The sequence below is a fragment of the Doryrhamphus excisus genome, chromosome 8, assembly GCF_030265055.1.
Source record: "Doryrhamphus excisus isolate RoL2022-K1 chromosome 8, RoL_Dexc_1.0, whole genome shotgun sequence".
Lineage (NCBI taxonomy): Eukaryota > Metazoa > Chordata > Actinopteri > Syngnathiformes > Syngnathidae > Doryrhamphus > Doryrhamphus excisus.
This window is the reverse complement of record NC_080473.1, coordinates 7,301,027-7,319,505: the sequence shown is the minus strand read 5'-3', so window position 1 is coordinate 7,319,505 and position 18,479 is coordinate 7,301,027. Positions and strand designations below refer to the sequence as shown.

Genomic DNA, 18,479 nt, shown 5'->3' with positions numbered 1-18,479 from the left:
TTCACTGTGCCATTCAGGCCGCTGTGATTGAGTATTTTGTGTGGTGTTTTATGTTGTTTTTCTCAGCTAGACTCAAGTCAGTTATTGTGCACCTGCGCCACACTGGACTCACAAGCCCGTTGGTGTCACATCTGATCCAGGGTCAGCGGGGCGTCGTGTTGTTCGTGACAAGTTCCGCCATTTCCCCCCACTTCGGGCCCGTCTGCATCCTTCTTCCTCTTTCTCCATTGCGCTGTTATCGGCTAGTGGTGTCGGTACGGGGAGGCGTAGCGGCGCCAGACAGACAGACAGGCAGGAAGGCAAGCAGGCAGGCACACAGGCAAGCAGGCAAGCAGGCAAGCAGGCAGGCAAGCAAGCGGGGATCCGGTGTTTTCCACAGTGGGATGAGAGCGGTTACCGACAGCCGGGCCGGATGAGTTTCAAACACCGCATCCCTTGAATTTGTGAGGGCAATTAGCGGCGCGACGACATATTGTAACATTTGTTATTGTTGTCTGTATTATAATAGCCTGCCTCTATTAGCTTAGCTCTGATTTCATACTTCCACCAACGGTGGGGAAGGGAAGGAGGAGCCCGGCCAGGTCTCGGTAGCAGGCGGATGTTTTATGTCACTCTTTTTCCTCGGGCTCATTCACGAAGACAAACGGAGATAGATTTACATTTTTCAAGTGTTTTTTTGTTGTTGTTGCTGCACTGAGTGAGCGAAGATGTCGGGGCAAAGCATTACGGACCGGATAACGGCAGCCCAGCATAGTGTGACGGGATCGGCTGTGTCGAAAACAGTATGCAAGGCCACCACTCACGAAATAATGGGCCCGAAAAAGAAGCATCTGGACTGTGAGTATGAGCTCAAATGTGTCTTTTTAAACAACCTATTCAGGCTTAAACCATATTGGATTCGCAGCCGTACAGCGACTAGGCCTCAAAGCCCGAGGCGCTGCTATATGCTAATGCTAATTCACGTCAGGGGATGGAATCAGACTAAGTGTACATAACATTAAATCTTGCCAGTATAAATCCCAAAAGACTGCTATTGTGATCACTAACTAATGACATTGCGTTCAAGTGAATTATATCGTCGATATGGATTCGTTGCAAGATTGAATATCAAGCAGACATGGCAGCGTTTGCGGCTAACGCTCCACTTTGCTATCAGCCAGCAGGGGAACGATTGCAACAGTCAAAAGGCGCAAGTTGACATTTCAGATCATGTTTGCAACGCTCGTTATCATCTCCAGCCTTTGTTAGATTGCCGGGGCACTAGTCAATTCATTATTACGGTAGAATGAACACTTGAGACGCCCCTAATCGCAGTGCTCTTTTTGCTAGATATTGTGATCAGTCTAAACCCTTTAAATATGTCTAGTCATTACATTGGGTGATTCTCTAGTGCTCGGAGTGGACAAAATAAATAGTTTAAAATATATACATACATATAAGACACACACCCACGGGAGAGAGAGAGAGATTATATGTACATGTGGTTGTCAGTGCCTTTAGTTCCCTTTGTGTTGCAGGTTGCACACCTGTGGTCCTGCTCAGGTGACTCCCTGAGGTGTCGAGAGTTGTTAGACTTTGCACTGTGTGTGTGTGTGTCAATTGTGTCAATACACTTTGAGCCCAAATACACACGTAACATGATTTATTTGCCTCCATATGTATGTCACGTCTCCTGTAATCCTGTAAGCTGTATAGTTTGAACAGTGATGCTTGCCTTGCAGATTTCAAGTAGTAGTATTTTACAGTACATCTTTGTCTAGTGGTTCACCTTCCAGCCCGTCACATGAATACATTCATGACTTAATTTAAAGCCCAAAACCGAACATGGACTGTGACATGGCAGTGCTGTCATTTCTTCCTCCATATTGGCTCTTCGTCACCAGGCAGTGCAGCCAGTCACTCATGCTAACTAGCGTTGCTTTTCGCGAAGGTTACCCTGTCCTACTTAGAGTCCCTTGCCTTTTGAGGGAGTCAAATATAGGACAGAAAGGGAGGCCCAATTACCCCCACAGTCTGATCCATGTTGTGGGCAGCATGGGTCGTGAGTGCCAACAGGGGTCGGCGGCGTCATCTTTTGACTTGCATCACTCATCCATGCACACAAATGTGTAAAAAAAAATAAAATAAAAATAAAGAAATGCAAAGAGTTGTGAGGAAGTGGGACATCACATATATGATTTACTGATCTCTGGCAGCGTCCCCATGAGCTTGTCAGTGAGGAGAAAACATTTATTTAGCACACTATGTGCTCTTAGAGAAGAGAAAAGAGGCCATGTTAAAAGTTTGAATGTGCCAAACAGCCAAGAGCATTCAGTTATTCTCAAATGATGTGAAGAGTGTTGGCGTGTGATAGTTGTTTGCAGTGGATCCTACGAACATCATTTTTTTCCCCATTTTCCTCATATTATGAAAGAATTGGGTAAAATCGTTGCTGTCATAGAACCATTATTGCAGTATTATTTGAACAAGCATTAAAAAATTATATTCACATAATTATTAACTGTCATGCAAATATAAAAAGTTAAACGCTTGGTGGTCAGGCACTTCAGGGGGAGTTTAACATTTCAACTTATTGTAGAATTAGCCATAGTAGTGTCCCTATCAGATATCTGGCCGATATCGCCTCACACCGAAAGTCGCTTAGATAGCACTTGGATACAAAGTTTTCCAAACAAAATGTTGCAGCTGAGTGGAAAACTTGTCATGCACCAGGTGGCACACAACCTGGTACGTTTAGTACGACCAAACTCATCACACGGTTAAGCAACTATACAGTATTATGCCTCGCCACCACTACATTGTGGATAAATCTATATGATTTAAATAAAAAAAAAAGATTTGTGCTGATATCAGATTGATATCAATATAGCTAATATTCAAGCATGCGGCATCTGATAGGAAGTGAAAAAGTTCGGGACACCCCTAATTAGCCACACTGTACTGAGCAGCCAATACGGTGTGTCATCCAAAAATTTACCATTTCAATTTGTATGTGCCATTTTTGCCATCACTGGTAGCCATTTGTGCTGGCATCCCTAATTAAAGGGGACCTATTATGCTTATTTTTCCACCCTTCCTATTGAGTTGTGGTGTCCTATAGAGCAGCTAGACACCGTAACCTGCTCAGAATCTGCACCTATTCCAGCTGTATTTCCTTTGATTTGTGCCTCCGGCCAAAATGCTGTTTTAATTTATTCCACCCACGTCCCGCCTCCAGGCATGCCCACTCCGCTGTGATTGGTCACATGCCCAAAGTGCTTCCTAACTATGAACCATGTAAGGAAGTCTACCCCTCTGTGACATTACAAAGGAACACTTTTATCACGTCTTTTGAAAGCGAGCATTTTGAGCCATTCCAAACTTCTTTTAGTGCTCACTTCCACATGTGCAAACCTCACTATGTGAAATGTTGGCATGGTTTAACATGACAATACAACATTCTAACTACATTTATAGGTCAGAGAGGCGGAAAAAGCACCATAGTTCCCTTTTAATGTAAGATAACATTGTGTACTGTCAGAACAATTGTCTTCTTGCTGCTCACGTCGTAACATATGTGGGACACAAGCATAAATAAAGTGGCAAACCTTCTTAGGTTCACGCGTGCAAAATTCAGTTTAACCCTCCTCTGGCATCACGTCTCTATTTATTCCTAGTCGCCGTCAGCAGCAGGTTTCCGCCCGCTCATGGGCTCAACATGTGTTGGGGAATAAATACCGTCACTCCCTCGGGTTTATCAACGACCAAGCACCATTTGAAGATGGAGTCTGCTTTCTCAAAAGAAGAAATAGTAAAAGCTCCACACTAAATCTTTCTTTGGATATTTTTAGGCAGTGTAGATAATAATCACCAGATTCACTGCCACACGACAGCCATTGTTTTCATTGTTAACAATATGTACATGATCTTTGCAAAGTTTCCTGCTTTTGTTATGGAATATTAAATAACTCGACTCAGACGCAGCTTGTTGGCAAGGGAGAAGAGGAATGGTCTTTATTGTGCATTTATTTATACTGTATAAGAGTCTGACCACTTAATGACACATCATCACATATCTTGCAACAGCATGTTCTTCAACTTTGAGAAGTGTTTGGTCCCTCCTAGTTTTGTGGCTTAATTTGCAAGATTTGCAAATTTGCAAGGGGGGGTCCTTAAACCCCCAAAACTTTGTGATGGCAAGTCTCAGTCTTCTGTCGCCTTCTTGTCCCAGACTTGATCCACTGCACCAATGAGATGAATGTGAACATTCCCCAACTGGCCGACTCGCTGTTTGAGAGGACCACCAACACCAGCTGGGTGGTTGTGTTCAAGTCATTGATCACCACACACCACCTCATGGTGTATGGCAACGAGGTGAGCTCAGACCCTGCATGCAAGCACGCTTACGCTCAGATTATCTTCCAACAACACACTGACTAGATAGATGTCAGCAGTGGTGGGAGAAAAAGCTGATTATGTGAGCATCTCTGATGAAATGAATGCCTTCTAGTGAGCATATTTCCTTTTTTCCCCCTCACTCATTTGCAGCGCTTTGTGCAGTACCTGGCTTCCAGAAACACACTGTTCAACCTCAGTAATTTCTTGGACAAAAGTGGCCTGCAAGGTAACTTTGGCAACTCATCACACTCCATACCATTCCATACCAAGTAACACGTTAAAGTTGGTAATGTTGTCTTCACTCCAGGGTACGACATGTCCACCTTTATCCGGAGATATAGTCGCTACCTAAATGAGAAAGCCGTTTCCTACAGACAGGTTGCCTTTGACTTCACCAAAGTTAAGCGAGGGTAAGTGATGTTGCCGTGGTCTGCAGTTTGAAGGTGCCCCCTTCCTAAATGCCTCTGCACCCAGGTGTATTGGGCCTTCGAGGCGGCAGCAGCATCACAACACACACACAACAGTAATATATGACATTATTGTAGAGTAGCGTGCAGTTGGCAAGCACAACACTACACACATTTCTTGGTATTTATTATAGCAAGCATTTCCAGTCTTATGAGTCAGTTCCTTATACTGTATGGTTTCATGTAGTGGCTTGAATACAGTAATTACCGTGGTCGCATGGAAAATCAGTGGCAGATTTGCAGTATGCTACTTTCATACTGCAGGTGAATTCCATTTTTTTGCCCATATCTGATCTTTATCTCGTTTCAGTGTGAACAGTTCGGTGAGTGTTTTTGTTTTCAAATGCAACTCTTTCATATGTAGACATAAAGCCATTACGTATCCGATGCTACTGAAGTCTGAATGTTTGGGTCTCACGCATGCAACCTCAATGTCATGGAAAGGCAACTAACGTGGCAATTCGTCAAGATAATGGACACAAAAGAGAAAGAGTGATGAAAGAAGCAAAACACAGGCAGTGGGGAAAAGCTGATGTTTTGCAACCGATTTCTCACGTCCCTGTCACTCCTGGCTCCGACATCCACCCACACGCTCCTCGGAACAGACGTCGCCGCAAGTTCCCCACAAACTGTCAAAGCCAAAATAATTTGGTTAAGAAAATGTTGACTCCGGTTGCACAAAAGTATTGCACAAATTACAATGTTTTGTGATTTTAAGGCCTGTATTTGTAGACTTTTTATTTCCATAACTAGATAAATAATGAATTTTTACGACATTTATATGCATGTCTTGACAACATATACCGGATCCTTTTGGTACCTTTGCTCAAGGCATGGATGACACACTCTTGAATACCTCCAGCAATGAGCATCTTTGACTAGGGCATATATTTCAGGAACTGACTGTCTTCTCCCTCCATGTCCACTCAGGGTGGATGGCGTCATGAGGACCATGAATACAGAGAAGCTGCTCAAGACCATCCCCATTATCCAGAACCAGATGGACGCCCTCCTCGATTTCAATGTGAGTCTAAGGTCGCTCCTGGGTTGTTTTATGGCGGGTTGGGAAAAAAAAAAGGACATCCACACAGTATGGCATCATGGCAGCAGTACAAGGCAAAAATGTCAGGAGACTTCCCTGGAGACACGCTAGTGTAGTGTTTTGATATTGTGATGGCTTTCAGCAGCAATACACCACTGCTCACTTCTGGTGAGCATGTGATGGTGATGTCATCAAAGACACCGTTGTCAGGTTTTCCCACTCTGGGAAAATACCATTTCAGGGTACGCCTGTGTGGATGAAAGGCTGAAACGATAAAATGTTTTACCTTTTAGACCTAAAAACGTTCCTGTATGGACAGGCCTTCCAGCTTCATAACAAACCAAGCTATCCATTAGTGGTGTCACAAGGTCAAAACATGACAACATTTCTTGCTCTTTATCACGATAATGAATTAATTACTCACAAATTTCAATGAACTCCATATTTTGCCATGTGCATGTGTGTCTGTTTTCCTCATCTCTCGCCTCCAAACAGGCAGGAAAGGGCTTCACTCTTTGGTTCAGCACCTAGACACGAACAATGGCACTTGAGTGAGACCTCTTGTCACTCATTGTTACTGCTTCGTCTATGTGGGGGATAGGTAGGGAGCAATGCAAGGTAACAGTAGAAATTAGGAGGAAAAAGATCTCCTGGAAATGCAACACATTCTCCTGCGGCCGTGGCTACAACACAGTTGAAATGCTGCAAACATTTGACAGACAGTACAAGTTGCCTGTGAGAAAAATGTCACAAACACCACTTGGACAACATTACAAAGTGAAAGATGACCTATTAAAGGACATATTGCATTCTTATGATATAGTGTTCTGTATTACTTTTACTATTATACGTATATTATCCTAACATTAGTGGTTTATATGATTCTCAAACAATGTTGACAATATTGTTTAGTGTCAATGCATGGGACAATAAACATTTCAAAATGCACCTCTATATTCGGTTAAATAGTTTGTCTGTCCAGTCATGAAAAAAACAAAGATTTCTTCTTAAAATGAATGTTAAAGTCTCATTCTCCCATTCCCAAACTCGTGTATCATGAGTTGGCTGTCTCCTGACAAGCCGTCATCCATGTATGAGACCGCTGTGTCGAAAAAAAGCCTTCTCTCAGTCTGCCGCCACTTTTTGTATACCAACAAAAAAATGCCAGGCATGTGTGCAAACCTGAGCTGATTGCTTTCCCGCAGGTCAATGCCAACGAGCTGACTAATGGAGTCATCAATGCAGCCTTCATGCTCCTCTTCAAAGACTCCATCAGGCTCTTTGCTGCCTATAATGAAGGCATCATCAACTTGCTCGGTAAGAAGCCTCCCCCTCAGATTCCAGCCGCCTCCTCTGGTAATCGTGTTGTCGTTGAAAGAAAATGTAACCAACCACCTTTTGTCACCAAACAGAGAAATACTTTGACATGAAAAAGACCCAGTGCAAAGAAGGTCTGGATATTTACAAGAAATTCCTCACCCGAATGACCCGAATATCGGAGTTCCTCAAAGTAGCCGAGGTACATGTGGGTCTTTGATGCGCTGGCTTGTTGTGTGCTGCTTAGCTTCGATGTCGAGAGAAGTAATTTGTCTTCTCTCTGCTCTGACAGCAGGTGGGCATTGACCGAGGAGACATTCCAGACCTTTCCCAGGTAAAGTCCTATTCTTGCAAGCTGGTATCTTTCCTTTTTCTCTTTCCAATTGCTATTGTCCCCACAAAGCACCAACAAATGTACTGCAATACAGGCATTAGGTATATTTTTATAGTCTTATGCAGTTCTATTTTACTGCATGCAACAATGAGTCAAAACGACCTCATTGGATTATGCAAGTGTACTTGAATTTGAGGTGCCACCTCCAATGCAGATGTCATTTAAGATACCATTATGTTTTTTAACACCGGCCCACATTGGCCTCACTCTTTGGATCGGATCTCTTTGCACTTTGCATGCTTTCCACCCTGAGCGCATGTTTCCAAAGGAGGTGCACACTTTGCCTGTCCTTTTTTCTTCATCCTTCTAAATCTCTTCTTGCTGGGCTTCACCTTCTTCTTTGCCGCCTCCTACAGTAAATAAAGGTGTCTGGTACAAACAAAGGTGTTGCTCACTGCCATTGCAGTCTACTCACAGTTGCACAGTGACAGTTAAGGTTACACACACACACATACAGGGTGCTGTGCTGTCGGCCGTTTATTTGCTGTGCAGCTCAAATGGATTCCCCTCTTGACTGTCACCACCTTTATATTCTGTATTCTCCCCTTATCTTTCCACTTTAGTTCACAGTCTGTGTAAGTACTATCATTTCACTCTTCTTCTGTGTCTGTGATTTGCTTCGCTGTATGTATTTTTGCATGCCTCCGCGCCGTCTCCCACATGTCAAATAACGGGGAAAAGAAGGGACAAAGAACCCACTGCCAGTGTGGCGACTTGGCGTCATAGTGAGGTGTAAAAGCAGAGGAGCTCATTTGCTGCAGAATGGCTGCCCTGTTGTGCTTTAGTTGTGGCCAATTTCAACACCGCCCCGGTTGTTGAAGGTGCCTGGATGGAGTATGTCATACCATACACGTGTTGCTCTCATCCAGAATAAATGTTGGCTGGAATGCATTCTTTGGTGCATCAGTGGTGGGCAGCATCAAGTCTGCTATAGCATCAGCTTGCACAAAAGTCAAATGTGAAAAGAGTGGCTTGTAATTCTGCTCTGCTCGGGCTTGGATGCCCACCACTGTCCTTCATGGTGTCAGTGTCCCCCCCCTCCACACCCACACACACACACACACACACGCACGCAGTGGTCCATGTGTGTGGAAGAGGCATGCTGACGGTGTGTTTTCTCACCATGACAGGCTCCCAGCAGCCTTCTGGAAGCTCTGGAGCAGCATTTGGCTTCTTTGGAGGGCAAGAAGGTCAAAGACTCTACTGCTGCCAGCAGGTATGTTAATTCACCTGTCACCACGCTCCTCCCCTCTGGGACTCCTGTGTGTGATACCTGCATCCAACTTGAGTTTGTTTGTTTGCCGCAGGGCCAGCACTCTGTCGAACGCCGTGTCGTCGCTGGCGAGCACGGGAATGTCTTTCACTAAAGTGGACGAGCGGGAGAAGCAGGCAGCCCTTGAAGAGGAGCAGGCCCGTCTTAAAGCGCTTAAGGTACTAATATTATATCATGTATATATGTATCGAACAATATGTTACATCGAGGCACACTTCCGGTTGCCCCCTTGGTACGGCCGGGTGATCGTGTCATTCAGCTACTGCTCGTCACCGTGGCTGGCGTGCTCAAACTAGCTTCCTGCGGGCCCTACGGATACAGCGGGAGAGGCCGCCCGCCATGGCCGTACAAGGTGCATTAATGTTGGATACGCGATGGTGCCGTGTGTCCATGGAGGCGGGGAGAACCACAGTGTACAGCTGGATGAGTACGTCGCCCCCTGCGGGAGCAGTACACAACTTGTGACACGTGCTACTCCCCAGCCTTGCCTGAGCGACCTGGCTGTTGCAAGGGTTTCCTGCGTGAATTAGCATCTCAATTTTCTTCTTTCGGGCTTTGTGTTCTGTCTGCGGATTTGAAAATTTGTTTGAGTCGCGTGCTTGTCTCTCACCATTGTCCCCATTACAGCAGGAAGCCAGCATAACCCACGAAAGTGCAAACTGAAACATGAATTTATGATCTTGGTCAACATAATGCATTGTTGCACCCAAAGTGTGTGTGTTCGATCAGCCACTATTTGAGTATCTCTCTCTTTCGGCTTGTTTGCTTGATCCAAATCCGCTTCCTCCCCCAGGAACAGAGGCTCAAGGAGCTCTCCAAAAGGCCCTCCTTTGCCACCACTGATACGTCGCCCATCTCCACCACCGGGGGCACTATTAGCACGGCACCTGCTATCGATCTCTTCTCTACACCCAGCTGCTCCAATGGGTATCTTGTGTTAACTCTCGTCTAAAGCTGTATAAAGACCGTCTGACTAAATACACCTAAGTTAGTCCCACTATACACAGAACACATGAAGGATATAAAATGCAATACAATGATAAAAAGACAAATTCCATACCTTTTATCCCTGTGATTGGCTTACACTATGGAACCCAACAACATATTCTTCCACCACTTGCATGTAACTACAAACCTTTTATGTCATTTGTGGAAGTGGGCCTTAACCGAGGTTGGACACAGAGGTCCTCCTGTTTTCCAGCCATATATTTTGTCACTGCCCAGTTAAAGCATGCCACTTGTGGGAAAGACGAAACCCATCAATTTTTTTTTCAAAATGTGGAAACGCATGCATTCCATTGCATACCAATGTTTTATTTTTGATTTAGAACAGCTTTGTAACGTTGGGTCCCCAACTACCGGGCCATGCTGACAGAGCGCTACTGGGCTATGGACAGCTTTCAGGCGCAATGATAGAATCCATTTGTATATAACTACATCATATTTTGGAGGGAAAGCATTCCAAAAAGTAATACACAGATCAAAATCTGACAGCTTTTGCAAGTTTCTTTTGTTTCTGAGAGCAGCGACCTGTCTGACTTTGTTCGACGGACCATGACTATTTTGTATTTTTCTTGTTCGTCTTTCTCTTGCCGATACTGTGTGGGAATGTACAGACGTACAAATAAGATTGGATGACGTTATTGAGTGCTAATGTGCATATTTGTCACACCATACGACAACGTTCTAATCAAAACTCCATGATCATACTGATGCTGAATGGGGTGTATTCATTTTGTGCTTCTAAGGTGACAAAATAAATTAATATATGAAATAAATAATACCCAACCCCCCGTTTTTCAGGGGAAGTTCTGATCTAGTTAACCGCCAGTGGATGTATCAATAGAGAGGAACGTATTCATTGAGAAAGAACATTCAGAAACAAATCCTCCTTTTGGTGTCATCAGTGCAGTGAAGATGGAGAGCGACCTCTTTGACCTCCAGTCAACGTTCCAGCCCTCCATGCAGCCCGCCTCCTCAGGGCTTCCCGTGGCAACGGCGTGGGCAGGTAAAGCGCCGCCAGCGCAACTCGAAACGTCGCCTGAGTTTTTGTTTTTGTTTCCTGGGGGGGTTTTACCTGCTCTGCATGCTGTCTTCTGATGTCCACCAGTTCCTCTCCACTTCATGTTCTGCTGTGTCTCTCTCTCTCTCTCTCTTCCTCTGCCTGCCTAGATCCTTTCACCTCCGCTGAAGCTGGAGACGACTCCATGCCAAACCTTAACCCTTTCCTCTCAAAACTTGTTGTCGATGCCTCTCACTTACCTGTCGTGTCTTCAGACGGTGTTAGCTTTTCCACTAGGACATCTGCTCATGAAATGTTTGGTGGTAATGACTCATTTTGTTTTTCCTCATTGCTCATGTTCGTGTGGACGCATGACTAGCTTGCTTGTTCTCCATGCTGCTGTAGTCTGAATGTTAGCGTTGTGTTCCAAGAGCTAAACCCCCGCCTTTCCCAGTGAAAAGACGTACTCCTTTTTTAGAAAGACGTCCATCAGTGTCATCACCAATGAAGGTTATGCCCACCTGTTTTTAAAATGACCTTTTCTCACCCACCCCCTTTGATGAACAGTTTGGTTCTGTGTTGTCTTGTAGTACAAATATGCTGTAGAGCTATTAAGTGAAACCCTGTTTTTCTTTCACCAACACTATTTTTGATTCCCTAGATCATTACAATCCCTTTATTGACACAAACTCATCCGTTTCAACCAATTACAAATGCACAGTGCGGCTAGAACACTCCATCTCAGGTACTTTGATGGCTCAGAGCCTTGCAAACATTGGCTTCTATGCCTAATGCAAAAGATCATCTTTATATTCAAGATACTAGGGGTGTCACGAGATCTCGCAAGATGAAGACCTAACCATACTCTCTTGCCATAATGGATAAATTGTAGATAATACGATATAATAATAAGAATAAATGAACTTGATAATTTTGCCATGTGCAAGCTTGTGCTTTTTAACCAAAAGTGTATTAATCATTGGCATTATCTGTATATTTTACTTTGGTTTTGTTTGAAATCTTTTTGATGTCAAACATCAAATATTTCAAAATGCCTATTTGTCAATATAAATGTCACATCCACATCTATGGCCTTTACCTGCAGGCGGCGTCTTGAGTATGGTAAGCTAAGCACGATCAGCATGGAGCATCACAAACCCCAGCAACATTAAACACAGTAACATTTTTAAGAAGAATTTTTTTTTTTTGTATTTATTTTTTTAATTAAATGAAAACAGGCTGTGTTTTATATTTTACACTAATTAATGTGGGAAGGACTCAAAAGGCCTTGCACACTACACATCTGTTTGATGTACGGTCGTCTGTTGCTGTTACTTGTAAAATGAAAAAGACTAAAACTTTTCATTCGTATAAGAGGGGAAAATGGCTCCTTTGATAGTAAAGCTTGCCAGACCCTAATTGAGACAACCCATAGAACAATGGCAAATGGAGTGAGAGCTCTTGTTAGGCATCCACTGTTGGGCTTTGTCTCAGTGGGAGTAGGCGGGGCTGCTGGCATACACCCACAGCAAAAGAGTGGAGCACGGCGAGCCCATCCACACAATGTTTGTGACAATGTTGAAATGTCATCTCATGGTGTTTTTGTGGATCCAAGCTCCAATGCTCGCGCATCGTCTTGTCTTGTGACACCCCTATACAATACTGTCAGGCACTCCCTTCTGGTAACTAAGATAATACTTGTGGCTTTTCTTAAAGCAGTTTTAATAACCTATACTTATTAGCTGCCTTTTCTCTGTCTGTCTCCTTTTATTGTCTCCTTTATTGCTCTGGTTCTTCTCCATCTTTTTCTTCTTCCTGCTTCCTGTGGCGTGTCAGACTCCTTCTGTGGTCCAGTGTCCATAGCCCAGCACCTCCCACACCAGGCTCCCTTCCCCACAGAGCCCTCTACTGTAGCCGGTCTATTCAGAGGTACTGAAGGCTCTCTGTGTGTGAATCCTGCTTCTGCTGCTAGCTGATCATCCCTGCTCAGAGAAGCAAACCCAAGCCCTGTTTGAGAGGCATCGCTTGTCTTAACTGCAGCTGCCTTCTTTTCATCTTTTTTTTTTTAAGGATACTCAGCGCCTCAGCCCCCTCCCCAGCCACCTGCAGGAGGTCTCCAAGTGGACTTTGAGTCCGTTTTTGGAACAAAAGCTACAGGCAGCAACAGTCACAATGTCGATGGTGAGGATGTAACACACTCCATTTATTGTATGGGATGAACTACAAGCGACCTGAAGAGTCTGTTTAATGAAAAGGGGACCTTTGATGCTTTTTCTACTTGTCTATATATATATATATATATATATATATATATATATATATATATATATATATATATATATATATATATATATATATATAAATCTTCCAAATCATCTAAAAAAAACAGGACCTGGCATTAATTCCAAGAAATTACAGCTGTTTTCACTTTGTTCTTGGAACCTAACTTTTTCTGCAACCTAATTGTCTAATAGTCCAAATATTACAATTAGTTTTTGTCTTGTTAGATATCCTGAAACCGACTCTTGCCGGCTCCAACCAGCTGTCCAATCAGCAGCCAGAAAAGCTGGTGTCGGATGACCTGGACTCCTCCCTAGCCAACCTTGTCGGCAGTACGTATGCATGTTTGAATATTGCTCAGTCGCAAAGTAAAAAAAATCCAAAACTTTGTGAATGTCAAACTTCTACTCCATGTTCTTCCTAGACCTCGGCATCGGAAATGGCACGATGAAGAAGTAAGTCTCAGGTTGTTTGCTATGTAGCAGCTCTTTGCTAACAAGCTTTTTTAAAATCCACAGTGACATCCACTGGAGTCAGCCCGGTGAAAAGAGGATGACTGGCGGCACCAACTGGCAACCCAAAGCGGCACCGTCGACCACCTGGAACCCCGTCTCCATGGTGATAACTTCAAAAAACTAACTATCACTGCATGACCTGTGATTAGAGTTGAACAACTTTGTGTCCTTGCAGCCGCCATCCATCATGGCCTTCCCCGCCACCACGCCCACAGGCATGATGGGATATGGCATGGTGAGTACTTTAAAAAAAATGTTTTAATGTCAAATAGATGCGCACATAAAGCGATGGATTCCATGTCTTGTGCAGCCTCCCCAAATGGGCTCCATGGGCATGATGAATCCGCCCACCATGATGTATGGCCAACCTGTGATGAGGGCGCCCAACCCTTTTGGCTCTGTATCCAGCACTCAGGTGGGTGCACGGCACATGCCTGCAGGTGGCGCAGTCATGTTGTCGTCGGTCATCGTGCCAGAGTGAGCGGCGATGATGGTGGTTTGAGAGAAAGATCCAAACTGCGTATCATCTCCTTGTTCTTTGTTTCGCCTTCCTCCTCCTCCTTTATCAACTCATTCGATTGGCCATCACTGCTCGTCCCAACTAATCTCATCCCTCCTTGCATCTGTACGCTGACTCTCTGACTTGTCCTCTGGCCCTCCAACTTCCTGTGTCTCTTCCTGTGAAATAGCCCTCGGCAGCCTCTAGTCCTTCCAGCCAGAGTCCACTCCGAGCCCCTGGACAGGACCCGTTTGCACACCTCTCTCTCAAGGATTTCTTGTAGAGCGTCTCTTTAGGTACAGCATGCCCCTCTTGCTCGCGGATGCATCTGACACATGGCCTGTTTCAACATCCGTGTGGCTGCTTTTCCTTTCTCGTGCACCCTTTGTCTTTTCTCCATTCCACCAGCAATTCCCATGCTTTTGAATCTTGTATTTGCTTGTTTTGTTGGTGCACTGTAACAGTTGTTCTGCTCACTCGCCTTGTATTACTATAGACTTTATAGACAAAATTGAACTAGCAGACTGTTTGGAGTACTGGAGTACAATTATGACCTTCATTTCCCCGTCTATAAGCTGTTTCCTTTTTTGACACGCCATGCAGCTAATTTATAATTTATGGCTTTTAAATTATTACATTATTGATTAATCAAACCGTTAATAAAACAAGGTTGATCATTTTGACAGCCTCAATAAATGGATACGTGCATATATGCGCGCTTGTTCCTTTTCCTTGTCTCTCCTTACCACACGGGCTGGATGACGAGAGGGTTCACTCTGCATGTTTTATAGCGGAATGGAGAGTGTGAGCCCTCCTGTCAGCCATTCAGCCTCTTTGTCCCATTATGTGCAGGCGGGGCTGCTACTGAGTGGATACACACTTGCAGATAGCAAGCAAACGCTAATATAAATGAAGGGACAAAAGCGATAGTTTGTAAGACAAGTACCACAGCTCCAGTGTGGAATTGCACCAGGCCGTCGTCCCGGTGGTCGCCGCTTGCTGGGGTGTTTTATCGTTGAAGTCGATGTATAGGACAGGGTAGCATGGGGTGTTGTCACTCACTGCATTGCAGGGGAGGTGCAGCCTTGGGGTGCGCTTGAGGAACCAGCATTTCGGGAGTGATTGGATGTGTTGGCGGACAATGCGAGTTGCCTGAGAAGGTGTGCATGCACACGTCACAGGCAACAGTTCTTGAGCGGTGTGGCCGAGTGGAGGAGGATGTTTTGGAGGACAACATTGGCCTTTGCTCCACGGCTACAGATGTATGGTCTGGCTCAGCTGTCACCCTACACTTCTTGGGCGGTGCACTGCATGACTGCGTGTGTGTAGTTTTTATTGGAGTAGCAGAGACAGGGCCAACTGGCAGCCAATGTGGCTCACAAAGGTACACTATACTCGAGTACCCTCTAGTGGTTCAAATGTGAATTACAACTTGGTGATGCTCATTTGTAGCACAATTATCAAGCAGGGACTTTTTTCCCCTCTCTTAATGCTAAAAATATTCAATTTAAAAACTACATTTAGTGTTCAATTGTGTTGTCATTGACTAATATTTCAATTAGTTTGACGATCTGAAACATTTAAGTGCGATAAACATGCAAAAAAAAAAAGAAATGAGGAAAGGGTCAAACACTTTTTCATACCACTGTACATCTCAGAGAGGCGATGGACAGTTGGCAGGAAGAGGGCGGGATATAGTACTTCCTTACACTAGTGCCCCCCCAGTGCAATACTTGAACATGGCAGCCAGCACCTCAGGCATGAAGCAGAACTTACCTGCCCTTTGACATTGGACAGACACATGAAGTAGAAGGTCTTATGTCAGGCGTGCCCACAAAGGTTGTTAGAAAAGAGCATTGAAATCCGTAATCTTGCTACAATAACGTGATAAGATTAGAAAAAACAGGGGAGTGGCCCAATTAGATTTGTATTTGTCATTTTTCCCCATTGACCCCTGACCCCTGGCATGTATGCCAATACTTAAGTGGATGAAAACATGCTGTCGGCACTGCTACCTAGTAGGGCTGTGTGTGATCACATGGTCTTCAGCCTTTAGGCTAAGAAAAAGTCATTGTTTTTGACCCTTATTCAAACTAAATAGTCCACATGTTACAAGTTAGTCTGTGATTTGCTGCACACTAACCCCCGGAATGCTGACGTGACTCTGGTGTGGGTTGTTTTGATTAGATTAGATTAGATATACCACAGCAGCAAAGAGGACAGAACCAGTTAAAGAGTAAAATATAAACAACCTAAAAAATATGAGTTTTTGCATCATTGTGGGTGGGACTGATCGAATAGACATTTCACCGAGATCCCTTTCTCTCTTTTTGATCATCTTGTCCTGTTTCCTTGCAGACGCAGTTCATGTAATTTGGAGGAGCTCGTCTCTCGGGAAGATGAAGCACTTAGCAGCAAAAAGCTTTGTCCCCGTTGCAGTCCAACAACTCTTCAGAGAGACATTCACCCTCACCACCTCTACACCGTCACCCCTCCTCAAGTAACTGATCACGTCAACAACCACCACCGCGATGGCGCAGCGACTGTCAGAAACCATGGTAACCATGTCTACAGAAAAATGACGTTTTGCTTGTGCGCGCGCACACACACACACTTCATATTCTGTATCCTGTCCCCCGAGACGTGGAGCGGTGCTGCTGCCAGACCCCTAAAGAGGATTCCTTCTACATGTTACAGTGTCATCTGTAAGATAAAGATAGTTCTGGCCGCTGAGAGCCTTTCTTTGATGTTCTGTATTTGGTTAAAGGAAGCAAAAAACAACAGGAAACTGGTTGGATGTTGAACAGGGGTGGGGGGGTAGTTATAGGGCAATGGCGACCTTCCCTTTTCTCGACGCCATCGATCCGAGTCACCCCGCAGTTCTTTAACCATCACCGAGTAGTGATGCTAATGACGTTTACACCTGTTTAGTTTTTGTCTTTTTTACCGTGTTTACAGTAGACATTCCCTGTGTGTTTGTATTTATTTATGATTATTGGTTTAAGATGGAGGGGGTGGCGAGGGGCGGGATCTATTGTAAAATCAAAGCGTACGTAATAATGAGCATTGAACACGCGTGGGACTGCTTAAGCATTAAACATGGACTATCATTAAGAGGTAGTGACAAATAGCTATTATATAAATGACACCTATTAAGCTGAATGATAGAGCACTAAATATTCTTTGTGTTCCATTTTTCTTTTTTTTTTTTTTTTTTTACTACTAGGACAAAAATCACAGCCGCCACTGTACTGTGAGTGCAGCGTTTCCACCGAGAGTCACTAAGAGTACATTCTGTGCCTGTAGGGGTCTTTTTTGTTTGTTTGTATGCAAGTGATTGGTTGAATAACATTTCACGCACCATCCAGACGGCGGCGGGCTCCATTTGCTTTAAAGCTGGGCACGCCATCCACTCACTCAGCGTACTCAAGGCTGCCTTTACTATGAATGTGCAGAGTTGTCTTCATGTTGCACACATCTTTCCACGCTGTGCGTGCCCCCCCCACCCACCTCTGAGGCTCCAAACAATGTGGCTCTGCTGGCTTGCGTTAGGAGGGGCTTAAATTTGATGTAAATGAACTGTACAAACGAATCCAGACCGTGCGTGGTGCAGGGGAGGAGGCGGAGGTGATGATGAGCGCTGTTGATCGGCGCTCTTGTGTAAATATCCTAATTAAAAAAAAGACAAAAGCGAAAGATGTATGAAATATGAACACAATTCAATCAAATTGGGCTCTACCTAAATTTGATTCAGGATTCTCCTCTGTGTTTGTCTCTGCAGATCTATTGTCTTTGTCATTAGAACCTGTAGCAGACAATGACTGAAATCTTGTTTTTCTTTTACAAATAAAGAGCAGCTTCCACACTCTTTTGCCTCTTGAATACTCCTGAAATACTGCATTAAAATGGCACAAACAAACACAATTTCTGGGCTACACAAATGCTTCTCTTTTTCAGTCATGCAACAGATTGCATATGCGGTTGTATTTTTAGATAAGAGCAATGCACTGCATTATGCACTTTAACAGGATTCTAACCTGTGAACATCAACAGCAAACCGTTTGGTGCCACATCGCAACTCCGCTCCATGATGTACTCGTCTTACATGGGTTTGCCTTGACTTAACACTTCCATGCCTTTGAGGCCTTGGCGGGAACACACTTGGCCATTGGAGCTGGAGTCCCGGAGGTGCGTTCATGGACACTCTGAACGTCACGAGAACTGTCCTTATTATCCATGTATGTTTGGTTTAAATAACCATAACCTAACCGAATTATCTGCATTTAAGTATGCTAGGCAAGCCCTACACGGAA

The 18,479-nt window shown here is 44.3% G+C and overlaps 1 protein-coding gene across 7 annotated transcripts; it reads left to right on the top strand.

The window, feature by feature from the left end:
- Positions 1-85: 85 nt before the first annotated feature.
- Positions 86-18,034, top strand: picalmb (phosphatidylinositol binding clathrin assembly protein b). 7 transcript variants are annotated; one of them, XM_058079206.1, is made up of 24 exons: positions 86-837; positions 4,211-4,353; positions 4,528-4,603; positions 4,685-4,787; positions 5,775-5,868; positions 7,092-7,203; positions 7,299-7,405; positions 7,496-7,537; positions 8,161-8,172; positions 8,728-8,813; positions 8,905-9,028; positions 9,664-9,797; positions 10,778-10,878; positions 11,043-11,195; positions 11,534-11,617; positions 12,709-12,801; positions 12,943-13,053; positions 13,380-13,484; positions 13,577-13,607; positions 13,671-13,770; positions 13,843-13,902; positions 13,978-14,082; positions 14,357-14,462; positions 16,525-18,034. In XM_058079206.1, the coding sequence occupies exons 1-23, from the start codon at positions 708-710 to the stop codon at positions 14,447-14,449; spliced, it is 2,199 nt and encodes a 732-aa protein (XP_057935189.1). In that variant the 5' UTR covers positions 86-707; the 3' UTR covers positions 14,450-14,462; positions 16,525-18,034. The 7 variants fall into 7 exon arrangements, with proteins under 7 accessions (XP_057935189.1, XP_057935195.1, XP_057935190.1 ...); XM_058079212.1 differs by lacking the exon at positions 8,161-8,172 and having other exon boundaries at positions 9,670-9,797; XM_058079207.1 differs by lacking the exon at positions 8,161-8,172 and having other exon boundaries at positions 89-837.
- Positions 18,035-18,479: the final 445 nt, after the last annotated feature.